Source organism: Triturus cristatus, chromosome 6 (assembly GCF_964204655.1).
Source record: "Triturus cristatus chromosome 6, aTriCri1.1, whole genome shotgun sequence".
NCBI lineage: Eukaryota > Metazoa > Chordata > Amphibia > Caudata > Salamandridae > Triturus > Triturus cristatus.
In genome coordinates, this window is record NC_140589.1 from 186,933,727 (window position 1) to 186,947,833 (window position 14,107).

Genomic DNA, 14,107 nt, shown 5'->3' on the forward strand with positions numbered 1-14,107 from the left:
GAGGCAGCCCCTCAGTCCTCTGGGGCATGTAGTCCTGCAACACCCGGCTCTCCCAACACGACGCGTTTCCCGCGAAGCGGGAAGCTATAGGTGGATAAGTAGGCGCTGGGGGTGGTGACAGAAGCTGGAAACAGGTGAGGCATCCCTCAGTCCTCTGGGGCATGTAGTCCTGCAACACCCGGCTCTCCCAACAATAACGCGTTTCCCGCGAAGCGGGAAGCGCTAGGTGGATAAGTAGGCGCTGGGGGTGGTGACAGAAGCTGGAAACAGGTGAGGCAGCCCCTCAGTCCTCTGGGGCATGTAGTCCTGCAACACCCGGCTCTCCCAACACGACGCGTTTCCCGCGAAGCAGGAAGCGCTAGGTGGATAAGTAGGCGCTGGGGGTGGTGACAGAAGCTGGAAACAGGTGAGGCAGCCCCTCAGTCCTCTGGGGCATGTAGACCTGCAACACCCGGCTCTCCCAACAACGACACGTTTCCCGCGAAGCGGGAAGCGGTAGGTGGATAAGTAGGCGCTGGGGGTGGTGACAGAAGCTGGAAACAGGTGGGGCAGCCCCTCAGTCCTCTGGGGCATGTAGTCCTGCAACACCCGGCTCTCCCAACACGACGCGTTTCCTCGGTCTAATGTGAATGAGTCACTACATTTTAGCCTTTCACCATATCTCACCCAAACCGAAATTCGCTTATAGTGTGCTCAAATGAGGTCAACAAAGGTCTTATCCAGGCCGACATTTGTTAAATGCCCCAAAGCTTTGACCAATTAACATAGTAAAAAGTGGTACTTACTTTCAGGACACCCCCCTTTACTATGATGTATTTGCATACTAGTAGGTAAAGGTTTAGGCATTACTCCATCATCCCGAGCCCCTCACTAAATCCATATTGCTCCTTTGAAAGGATATTTAGATCATCAGACCATGCCACAATTCTATCTATGACTATGCAGCCCACAACCTTTCATATTGAATCAATCATTGAGATGAGTATGTAGCAGTGTGGGTCTGGTTTGTGACCTCTTTTTAAAATGGGTACTACGGAAGCTGTGTGTCACAAAGCAGTGCAAGCTGAGTTCAAAGTATTGCTGAAAATGGTAGCCCAAAGGTCACTATGGGGCATGTTTACAAGCTGGCGATAAAAAATTATCGCCGCTTTTGAGGCCGCTTTCGGCCAAAAAGAGGCAATAATTTTATCGCCTAATTAGTAAGGCCACGCTAACGCGTGAAACCTTGCTTTAGCGTACGAAATCTTAACGCACAGCTGTGCATCTCTAATGAGATGCAAAGTGGGCGTTCTTGACCTAACATGACAGGAGAAATGTCGCTAAGCGACATTTCTCCTATCATTAAGCCCCACGCTATGAAGCATAGCGACAGGAAAAGTAGCGATAACCTCTGTTATCGTTACTTTCCTTACGCCTGCTTCAGGACTGACTTAGCCATGATATCCTATAGAAGGTGGATATCATGGCTAAGTTTGTGAGTCCCTATCAGCAAGCTAACACCACACTACGTGAGATTATCGCTGGGTTTCCAGCGATAATCTCACGTTAGGTAGTTAGCGCTAGGATTTTTATCGCTGAGGAGATAAGCGTTGCTAATAGCACGATATCTCAGCGATTGTTGCTGATATGCCCCTTTGTAATTTATTAAGGTCCATAAGGACCCCTTCGGACTTGGTGCCTTTCCAGAGTGACTCGGCAAGCTGATAGCAAGACTGTTAGTTGATGATACAAGATGACTACATTTCTTGTTGCCTTGGGTCACTAGATGGTCGATAGACCTAAAGTGAGCTACCCATTCATCTGCTGTGACATTCAGCTCTAGCCCCACTGCCGGTGCCCTATTAAATGTATCATTGTTAACTATTGCCCAGAATGTCTTGCCATCTTTATTGTTACCGGAGGTGGCAAGGTTCTCCCATGTCTCTTCCCCGTCGGCAAATTTTTGTGTTTATTAATGTGGCTTTAAACACAAGCCTGTAGCTCTCTACGTCATCCCTACCTTTAGGGATATTGTTGGAGGCTGTACCCAAATGCCTGTTTTCCGCCCTTCAAGCCATGTCAAACAGCTAGTGTGGCATCCTTCCCAGCTCAGAAGCATGCAAAGGACCATGCTACACACTGAGCTCTGGTTTGCAGGTCTTTATTCAACTGCATGTGACCGTTAACTGAACGTACTGCTTCATGAACTTTATTGACCAGACACACCCAGGTACCACCCTGTGATGCTTGTAAGGAGTCTTCTGAGAACCTCTAGAGTCTTTGTGCACATAAGCACACAACATGACATCTCCCCTTAGTTAACTTAAAATACTTGAGTTATGAAGAGTGTAATTCTGGGAAATGTCCAAGCTTTTAAATACAATTAAGAATCCCCAAGGTCCTGAGAGGAGCAGGCATGCCACAAATCCGATTATACCTGATGAGCTAAGTAAATCCACTTGAGTGTACTCACTAGTGCAACAAAAGAACACTGAGTCTCCTAAAACCTGCCTCCCTCAGCCTTGTGAAGAAGTGTATCAAATCATGCCTTTGAGTTATGCACGGAACATTTATTAAAGGGAATCCCTTTATGCACCGGCCACATAAATAAACAAGTGGATGTTTTATTGCACCATCTCAGAGATGGACTACTTTGTCACCAACCACCACTGTAAGGTGGATATGTAAATATGTGCAATTCAACAGTGGGCTGACCAAAAATGTGAACACTTTAAACAAAACATGACCCAGAACCCTCTCACAAGAGGTATTTGTCTAGACCAGACCCAAGAATGGATCCTACCTGTATCTTACAAAACTGAAAGTACAGTATCTCTCTCTTTTTTGCATGGTTGCATTAATTCAGCTGGACTTTTCTGATGTCTTTTTCAAAGCGGACGCTAATCAGAGAAACACCATCATTCCCCCATGCTTGAGTTGCAGAGCACCTGTACAGAGAACAGCAATCCTTAACTATGTTCCCATTACTAAATTCTTGGATGGCTCTTGGTTGCCCGCAGTGCTCGGGATCCCCCCCACACCCATGTACCTTGAACAAAACCTGGGCATCGTGCTGGACTTCTTACTCTCAATGAATCACCAAATCAATGCTGTTTTGTCCTCCTGCTTCCACAGGCTGCGCCTGCTTCATAAGATTTTCAACTGAATCCCCACTGAGTCAAGGAAAATGGTCAAATATGCAATTGTCAGTAGCAGACTCTACTACGACAACGCGCTCTACAATGGCAGGATGGCGTCCAGAACGCCTCCACCAGACTCATCCTGAACATCCCACACTGCAACCACATGACCGGCCATGAGAGAGACCTTCACTGGCATCCTGTCAACAAAAGAATCACAATCAAGCTTCTCACGGATGCCTGCAAAGCCCTGCACAATGCCAAATCTAGATACCTCAAACACCACCTCTCCTTCTACACCCCCACCAGACATCTCCCCTCCACCCAACTAGCCCTGGCCACAATGCCACAGATCTGCAAGACCATGGCTGGAGGAAGATCCTTCTCCTACCTCACTGATAAGACCTGGTACTCCCTGCCTCTGCACCTCAGGCAATTACTATTGCTGCCGCAATTCAGGAAGAACCTCAAGACCTGGTTCTTCGACTGAACCACTGACCCATCCCCCCACCCCTACCCAGCACATTGAGACTAAGGGTGGGCGTAGTTCGCGAAGTAGCACTTCGCGAAGCTACGCAAAGTGAAGTTCGCACTACGCGAGCTACGCGTAGCACTTCGCGAACTGCGTAGTAACATGTTCGCACTGTGCAAGATGTTGTTTTCAATGATTGCACAGTGCGGACAAGCAACCGGCACTGTGCAATCATTGAAAATGGCATCTTGCACAGTGCGAGCTGTAGTTTTCTGCTGCTCGAGTAGATTTTTACTCGAGCGGCAGCTTTCTCAACGCGAACTGGTAGTTTCTCATCGCGAGCGGTCGCGAGCATACGCGACCCCTCGCAATGAGAAACCTGACCTCCTCGCGTTGGGAATCTCGCCGGGAGGTTTATTTTCCATGCTCGCGATCGCGAACAAGGAAAAAGTCTCGCCAGGATGTCATTTTGCTTGCTCGCGGTCGCCAACTTGACGTTGAGGACCGCGAGCAAGCAAAAAATGACCGCAACACTACGCTACGCGTGTTCGCACTGTGCTACGTGCAGTTCGCGTAGTGCGAAGTAGCGCGAACTTCGCAAACTACGCGAGCATAGCGTAGTGCTTCGCCCAGGCCTAATTGAGACCCTCTTGGGTGAGAAGTCGTGCTTTATAAGAACACTGATTGATTGGCTTAATAGCGTATATTCAGTCACTAGGCTAGAAATGGCTTGGTCCTACCTGTTCACTGAGAGCGATTATAGTTTGAAATAGAAATTCAGAGCGATAAGAATGATTAAAGTAATAGGTTTAATGAAAGTGTTGTCTGCCTGCACCATATTGCATATATACAAGGAAAGTACACTTCATGAAACAGAAGCTTTATTCTTTAAATAAAGTACTTCTCTGTCTCCATTTACAAGGAATTGATACCCTCTACAATGCTGTTTAGTAATGGAACTAACAACTACATGATGTTCCTGATTTAAACAAGTTAGTTAAACAGTAGGTGACAGCTGGGAGGCTAATCACAGAGGATATGGTGGAAAATAGTGGCAGGGACCAGAGACTGGACAACATGACATGACATCACATGAGACATAGTTAAGTACATTTCCCAGTGATGAAATGGCAAACGTCTTCACAGAGGACTGTGTCAAATGTTTTGGTGGACAAAATTGCTTGAACCTGCTAACAAATGATGATCACCCCAGGGAAATTACTGGCAACCAATGGCTTGTTTGCAAGAGTGTCCATGACATATATGCCCAAGTTGTTGCTGTAATGGGAAAATCATCAAGCACTACAGAGGTGAAAAATGTCAGCTTGACTCTAGACTTGTAAACCGATTTTAAAACTACAGATCATCTGGTCATGTTCTTCTCTAGTGCCAGTCAAAGATAGAACCGCTGTCAAGAGGTAGGTGTTATTATGGCACTTTGTGTATGCGTTAACTGGATGGCACAACCCACGGCAGGGTTTTTGTATGATAGATAAAGCCTGTGTGTGGGCACACTAGCTACATCAAGCACAAGTGTGAGCTGTGACAGCAGACATAAAGTGGATGTTGGACCTAATGATTTGAAACTCAATGCTGGTATTTGACTTGTAGATATAATTTACTTTTGTTGAAATTGATTGATAATCAATGTGAGCCTTTGTGCGATTCGCTTATTTTGGAGCCAAATAACTGTTCACATTTATGGTATTTGCTATGGGCAGAAGATACAATCTATGTATTGAAGATGTAGGACAAATTGACAATGCATCCGTTAAATACTTCTGTACATGTTCACTAACCCTGGGCAGTAAATTCCGCTCCGCTCGTGGAGTTTGCCAAAGTTTGGCAACTCCACGTTCCGTGGGGAACGCAGAATTGCCGTAAATCCCACGATCCGCGGCGGAGGGAAATTTGTGAGCATGGTCAAGGGGCTAAGCAGGAGGTACTGATTAGCCAGTAGAAAGTACTCTAGTTGAGTAGAGGTATTTCACAAAACGGTGGCATCTTCTTGGATAAATATGCAGGGAAGGATTCATTCTGGCACGATGGTCCTGTCACAAAAATTAAACCTCAACAGGAGGCACTTACAGCTATAAATAAAGCAGGTGCCCGATTGAAGCTCAAATTCGGTAACGCATTAATCAGCCCAAAAAATTCGTGAGCTCAGTCGAGGCTGGCCAGTTGTGCTTTCTCCCCATATCTACCGTCAAAAATTAGCCATGATGCTTGATGGAGGTCTTTGCATCCATGACTTTCTCGAGCGCCATCCTCATGTAGTTCATGAGACCAGGGGGTTCTCTCTCCTCATCTGCTGCTCTGATCAGTCTCTGACCTTTTATAAACAAGAGGCATGTGAACTCGCATAGAAACCCCGCCCCACACACACTAGCGGTATGCAACGTCTTCCCGCCCTTTACCCACTATGATGGACAGCTAACTCAAGGGACCCCGGCGCCTTTCAGCGTGGTGGCAAAGTTACAGACACACATGGTCACTGTAGACAATTCTTCTGGTGTTTTTTTTGTTATGCAGCTGTAGTGTAACGGGTGGCACAAGCAATTCCACAAGCTTGGGGAATTCTGTGTGCTCGCTGAGATTTTTGCCGTTTCGCTGAACTTTGCGTAACGCGACTGCGCAAATTCCTCCCACCCTTAATGTTCACCCACAGATGTTCATAATTTTAAATTAACATGCAAATCTTTGAATCTAAGCAAAGCAGTATCTTAAGAGAGAACACCATTGAGGTAAAGCCATTAGTACCCTCAATGCACAAGAACCTGAGTTAGAGCAAGCAGTACAGTAGTGTTTCAGTTTTGTTTTAGTCCCACTGAGCTAACTATCAAGACCTCCAGATTGCAGAAACCCTAGAAGAAATACTAGATGCATCATAGCTAATTTGATACATTATAACCATCCATTGACTAGAGCATGGGATTCAAAGTCCTCTAAAAAGCCTACGAGATCAGAGAGAATCAAAGCATTATCAAGTCTTTGTGATCACTCTCAAAATAAGAACATTTTTCAAGGCAGTGCTTATTGTGTAAAATATTAAGTGCCGGGACCCAAAGGACGTCATAGAACTCCACTAGAACTGGCACAAACAACAGCCCAGCCACTCCTGCCTAATTCCAGTACCAACATCACCTATGTACTAGATTTATAATTTCAAAATGAACACTATGCGAATAAATTTAGCTGAAGAATACACACACACCACCACCTTGTGGTGTAATCCTACAATAGGTCCCGGTGTATAGAAATAAGGGGCAGTGCCGAGCACCGGAAAACACTGTCACAAATTAAGCACTGTTTCAACGCCATGATGGTTAATATAACACTTACTAGTATAAGTGGTAAAGCATTATTTTCCAAACTTTATTTATTGAAGTTAAGAAGCAATAACCGTAAGACAGACAACCGTTACAGCAGTGTGTATGCAGCATCTAGAAGCATATACATTCATCATAGATGTATAATGTTCAATACTTTGTAGATCATTACATTATCAACATCATTATATGTGCATTATACTAAATATTGTTGATGGGTTGGTATATGCACCATGTTTGCCTTATTAACAAGCAACAGCATTGCAATACCGTGAGCATATAAAGCCTTAGTAATTCCTGCAGGCTAGTCCCATTCATGACTCAATTACCCACTCCTTCTCACGGAGTCTGGATGACTCTGCTAAATGTGTCTCTCCCTTGGAGAGGTTGTAGCATTATATAATATTGTCACCACCATCATTACACCACATTTTCAGCAGTTGTGTCTATTGTGCGGGGCAATAGGAATGCTTTCAGAGGTTCCCAAATGTCTTTGGGGCGTGATGCCAGAGGGAGCGGGTCCGCATAATTTAGCATCTGTTCTTGGCAGAATATTAAGTCCTTGACCCGCTCCTTGAACTTGGGAGCTCTACCTCGTCACCATCTACACGCAATTCTGCACTTGACCATCAGTAGTGCGAGAGCAACATACCTGCGAGAGGGTTTGTCTATGAGATTAGTGTACCCTAATAATGACAGCAGTGGAGATGGTTGCAGTGTCAGTGACGTCATCTGTTCCAGCGTAACAAAGACCTGACGCAAGTATTCATAAACCCCCGGGCTGCACCACGTCAAGTGGGAAAAATCATCTATCATTATCTCTGAGTTTATATTTGCACATTTTGGCTGGCGTATAGTACAGACGGTGTAAAAATTTGAAGTGGATAATCCGCATTTTGCTACTAGCCGACACCTGTTCTGTTGGGAAGCAGCAATACATTGCTTGTCCGATATTTCACACCCCTATTCCCTGTCCCAATGTATTCGATCATCTGCTGGGTGTGTAGTGCATGGTATAGCCATGAAATAGCGTGTTCAGGGGATGTGGACTGCAGTATCGTATGAAGTTGAGCCAAAGTAAGAGGCTCTAGTGGGTATTCTGGAGTATTGTCTTTAATGCCTTGCCTAAGCCTCACATGTAAAAAATCGTATAAGGGCGTAGGCGTAACAGCTCTGAACATCTGTTCTAGGGTGCAAAATTTCCCATTTTGATATAGATCACCCCAGCACTATGTTTGTTTTCGTCATGACTTTTCTGAACACAGTCTCCTGTAAGAGCTGCACGCATGGGTGATGTGCCAGTGGAAGCAGCGGAGAGTAAATCATGGGAGCCTGTAGCATTTTGGTAATACGTCTCCAAGCGGTCACCGCACATGTGACCGTCGTGGTGTCTTTCTCGCGAGGCTGGTTTTAAAGCATTTTGGGCTGCTATGGCCCTTCTTTTTTAGGGCCACATATTATTTTTTTTTTGCATTTTTCTTAATTATTTCAGCTCTACATTTTTTCTGATTTAGAGAGCAGTGCTTTTTTACAGCTCTGAAATGTATTTAGTGTTATAAATTATTGACATAAAATAGCTAAGTCACATATATTTACTTTACTTTAGAATGTCATTTATAACTTGTGACAAGCATTGCTTATAAGACACAGAGTACTAATCACCTCCTAATGAACGTCTGACTGCTCAACTACTCTTGCCTTGAAGAGTAAATACTTTGCATGAGCAGGTTATGCCTAAGTGGTAAACAACAGTTGTTCAATAGGGAATTAACCAGAAACTGTTGTTGACCCAGAACGTGGGAGACAAATGTCTGACATTTGGCCATGATTTTTAGTTAGGCATGTTCCACCAAAGATGCTGGTTCTACCAATTCTGCCATTTTTTATATTCGTAAAGTCACTGTGTTTCTTTGTTATCCTCCCATAAGCTTTCTCACATGAAGGTCTATGTTGCTATTATTGAAAGCAGCGTTTCTCTGAAAAAAATGCCAAATGCTTCACTTTCTTCACCTCAGTCTATTTGAACACCTGCTCAAATCACACTATTGAGTCTGTTAAATGACTGGATTACAGAACACCATCACCTATCTATCTGTACACTGGAAGGGAGAGACAGCTGAATGAACAAGAACTGCAAAAATAAAACAAATTGTAACCTAATCACTAAACAGTTTGTTCATTCTTTCTTTTTCCTTCTAGCAAATCCCTGTCTTCATTTAGATACGTTTGCAAACTGTCAAGCATTTAAAGATCATTGCTCTGATGTCGACATTATTAAGACAAAGTGCAGAGCTACTTGTCAATGCTCTTCTCAAATAAAGTAGAAACATCCCACCTGCCCTCCTGGAGCTGGAATTGGACCGCACCAGTATCAATATACTCATGAATATTGGAACAAATAATATATGCAATAGACTGGTATTAACTATGTCTAAAGTTCTGATTCATATTGTTTGGCATGCAATAACTCTGATGGTTTCCAAATAGTTCATTCCCAAATGCGATGGAGGTCTAGACTGCTTCTCTCCAGCAAGTGTGATAGACGTGTTTTTGCATGTATGTATTTTCCTGAAAACTGTAACACCTTGTGCTATAGCTTGGTCTGCACAATTACTAAAGGGGAATCCTAATATTTAAACTAACTAATTGAAAATGTCTTGTTGCAGTTGATATGCATGTATCTGTCAATGTTAGACATAAGACTCAAGTGGTTTTATTAGTCATTAATTGATTATTTTTTGTAATATTATCTTTCATAAATGTCACTCTTTGGTTATCTGGGTTACGAATCAATGTCCCTTTTAATAAATATGTTAACGCTCTCACAAAGTGTCTGTTTTATCATTTGCTCTTTTATGGAGAATTAAGAACATATATCCTGCTACATTTCATTCATACCAATATTTTATTGCATTTTAATTGTTTTATCAATCTAACCCATTTTTCTCACCCCCCAAAAAACACATTGGGGAAAAAGTACTTTGTGTCAATGAGTTTTATACATGGTCATTTCAATACTTATCCCCAAAAGGACAAGTTATATTCCCTAGTTAATTGACCGAGAATATCTAACAAGAGGGAAGATTGTGGGATGAGAAGCAAGCAATAATAAAGAACAGACCAAAACCACAAAACGACAAGTGCACTGTTCTGCAAAGTTCCAAGGTTATACAATTAACAAAAAGAAAAAGGTTTCATCAGGAGTTAGTGTTGAAACCCACAGCACTTTGTGATGATAAAATTAAATGAAAGCTTAAGTGATGCATTTGTCCAAATCATCTTGGTTTTGACAGAATATTTTAATATTTATTGTAAAACCATTTGAAATATAGTTGTCTATAATTCATAAACAATTTGTGATTCAGAAACCATTATCTCATAAATGGAAACATTAGGATCTCGTTTCCAAATTAATAAAAAATCAGATATCATACGATTTGTATATATTTTGTGAGATGAGTTTGAGATGGAAATTGATGAAAGTCGTACATTCCTTGGCAGAATTGCACTCTCTTAAACTTGCATACAAATTCATATATTTAAAAAGAAATTCACATAAAAATTATTTTCTACATAGGGAAAGGTTTTATTGTCTGGAAGTATGGTAGTCTTTAAGGTGAAACTTCTTGCCCAAGTTACACACTTACATCAGCATGTTTTGCTATTTAATTTCAGTTTGTAAATTGATATGAAAAAATACTAGGATACTACTGACAAATATATGATACACTGCGTGTTCACCATTTTCCAAAATGGTTGCCTTGTCCTCCAGGAATATCAATGTTGCCACTCCTTAATCTACAATTACAACTAGAGGTAATCCTGTCTCAAAATCAATTCATATTTAGGTATGAAAGTTGCTGAAATAATGCTTTTGTGAAAACTAAGGTGTGATTGGGATCTGAAATTGTGAACTCTAAATCTAATTTTCTGCTGCTTGAAAGGTAATTTCCACAGTGCTTGCAGTATATTTGTTTAGAAAATAAAAATAGAGACAATGGTCCATATCACAAGGATTGTGATTTTAATTCAAGTAGTACAGATGGGGCCAGAATTGCCATCAACCCATATGCATAATATGACTATTAGGCAAACCAAAACTATGCAGACAGCATATTGCCTGCCGGAGACACCATGCAATGCATACAGGGCAAGGTACTGGTGAATGATGAGCCACATAAAAACTGTGCAATATAACATAGTAGTCTCTCTAGAACTGGAGACAATGGCATTGGAACAAAGTGCCACTTAAAAGTAGCAGTACCGGCAGTCATATATAGTTCGGGTAAGAAGACACACACTGTTAGACTTTACAGACAATTTCATTGAAAACAAAGTGAGATGAATACAAACCATGCAACATGCCTACTTACTTGCTTCTATTGTGGTGAAGTGGTCTAATAGAAATCCTTTAAAATGAGAAAAGACAATGAATAAGCTCTCTGATTTGAAAATAATTTTCAGGAGTCTGAGATTAATCAGTAATTTAAGAATGTTCTTTAGGGTTTATAGCGTGGCAAGATAGTTATTTACAGAATAATACATTATTGGGCAAAATGTGCTGGAATATTGCTAGATAAAGATAAACTCTAGCTGCTTCCTTTCTAAACAAATGATAAATTATCATCAAGAATCATTTTAATAGATAGGTACATTTGAAGATATAGGCATATAATATGGATAATATGATTTTGATCCTTCAATCCCGCTGACGATTTGGCAGGTATCTCAAGGTTGTGTTGCACCGCCATGAGAGGGATAACAGCAATCAGGAATAAAAACAATGCTTATAGAGATGACATTATGTGCCATCAGTATGTTAGAGAATAACTTAGGAAAACAGGTCAAAATAGAAATATGAACGAAATATAGTACAAAAGATTAAATTTCAAAGAATGGGAGTCGTGAAAATGGAATGTATTATGAAAAGAAGGTGGATCCCAGGCTTATTTTTATTGTGAGGGACAAAGGCAATACAGTAAAGGTTCACACTGAGATAGCCAGCCTCAAAGCAAAGCATGTTCCATGGTGAGTTTTACGTGCATAACATATGTAATTTACGTTTGAAATTGCTTTCTGAACTCAGTATGCTTGTTCATTACATTAGAGGTAAGAAGTAATATAGTAGAAATCACTACTAAAGGACAAAACAATATAGAGCTTGCTTCTCTACAAATCCCCCAAAATAGGCTTTGTAGATCGTTTGTTTGCTTGACAATGTCAGGTTAGGTTTTCAGACACTTTTCGACCTCACTACCCCGGTGTCCTTTGTTAACTTACACACAATTGATAATTCTAATTAAAATCATGGGAAAGGTAACTAACTATCTTCCTACGAAAAATGACATAAAATCCCTGAGGGAAAAGAAAGCAGTTCTATGGGCCCAATTCACAGAACTAACTTAAGACAAAATCCTAAATTTACTACCATTTTGGTATTCACAGAAGGCGCTTCCTAAAGTTAGGAGTCCTACCTTTACTACCCCTAAACTGAGAAAAATCCTAATTTTAAGACTTTCGGTATTCACAGAAGGCATTTAGGAGTCCTAAAGTTAGGAGTCCTAACTTCTGTGAATACCGAAATGAGTAAGTGCCTTCTGAGAATACCAAAATGAGTAAGTGCCATCTGTGAATACCAAAATGGTAGTAAATTTAGGATTTTGTCTTAAGTTAGTTCTCTTCTACAGGGAAATTAAAGTGTGTCTGGGAAGACAACTGTGAGAAAGTCTTCCTTTTTGCCCTGAGCACTACCATTTTTTTTATAGAAACTGGTGGTAACTGACTCTGATTGTGTCCTGGGCTCCGCTTACCAGACCCAGGGCTAGTGCTCGGACTATAAGGTATCTAGTAATTAGGTTTGATTAGAATTGGTACTGGGAGCCTACCTGTAAGTCCCTAGTATATAATAGGGCATGAAGGTGTAGATGCTCAGTAAATTTAATGCACTCAAGTGTGCACTACTGTATTGCCTGCTGTCATTTTAAAGGCTGCCCTGCCTTTCAGGCTGCCTTTACATTAAAAAACGATATGCAAATTTGAATTTACAGTTAAAGGTACTTCCAAAGTCTCTTTATTGTTACATATAGGTCACTTCTATGGTCTCCCCCATGTGCCCATCGGTAGGGTGCTTTGTAACTGTAAGGAGGGACATTATAAAAGATGTTTTATATGCCCTGATGAGGCACAAACTGCCAATTTCATTTTTCCCCATCGCAGCACAAGGTCGTCATAGGCTACCATGGGAATCATTTAGTAAAGTACAATTATTGAAAGAAAAGAGCTAAAAAAAATACTTCAGAGTATCAAAATGATAGATGGAATAAATCCACAATCTGGAACTACAGTCCTGGGGATTTTACCTGGCTTCACAAGGAGTGGACTTTCTGACAGCAACAGGTTACCATAGCTCAGAATCACCATCTCCAACAAGAAGTCCCTAGTCTGGAGTGTGTCTCAGGGAGAGCAATCTGGTATTTCAGGGCACATATACCTTATCTCATTACCAATTGTAGCATCCTCCCACAGCCCGGGAGCATGCAAAGGACCACGCCACACATGTAGATCTGGTTTTCATGCCTTCATTCAGCTGCATGCAATCGTTAACTGAACATACGGCATCATGAACTTTTTTGGCCACATTCAGATACCACCCAATCGATTACGCAATGCTTGTAAGGAGTCCACTGAGAACAACTAAAGTCCTTGTGCACATAAGCACATAACACTACACCTAGGATTACTGGGTCTAGGGGGGTCTAGTGGATGACAGCAATACGTTTTTAATAAACCAGTCCAGGCAAAGGCTCTCCAATGGGTTTCCCAAGGCCATTGTCACTTGACAGACAGATATTGAGTAATGTTGCATTCTTTCTAACAATCTAAGCAAACAATGTTTATATGTAAACAGCTCTCAATCTAAGTCTCAATCCTTGGTCTAGAACTGTTAAATTGTTAGTGCCCTTGTTAAAACACCTTTAGTGATTTTCAGGTATAACTGGGTTATAGGCAGTAAAACCATTAATCTTAGTGTCCCCAGACTGAGCATAAGTATACAGTATCTTGGAAATAAAAGCATAATCAGAGTCCCACAACCCCAACTAATGACCTTTGCAATTTGGTTCTCAAATACCCTAAGGATTTCGGAGATCAAGCAAAAGAGAGCAAGTCAGTTGTAATAAAGCCCTGTA

General features: G+C 41.7%; 1 protein-coding gene across 5 annotated transcripts in view; it reads left to right on the forward strand.

The window, feature by feature from the left end:
- Positions 1–10,352, forward strand: part of LOC146816607 (cysteine-rich secretory protein 2-like) — a 209,179-nt gene extending 198,827 nt beyond the window's left edge. For all 5 annotated transcript variants that reach the window (XM_085610470.1, XM_085610472.1, XM_085610471.1 and 2 more), the window contains one exon: positions 9,120–10,352. In XM_085610470.1, coding sequence (XP_085466596.1) covers positions 9,120–9,244 — 125 coding nt within the window. In that variant the 3' untranslated portion in view covers positions 9,245–10,352. The remainder of the gene's footprint in view (positions 1–9,119) is intronic.
- The last annotated feature ends 3,755 nt before the right edge of the window (positions 10,353–14,107 follow it).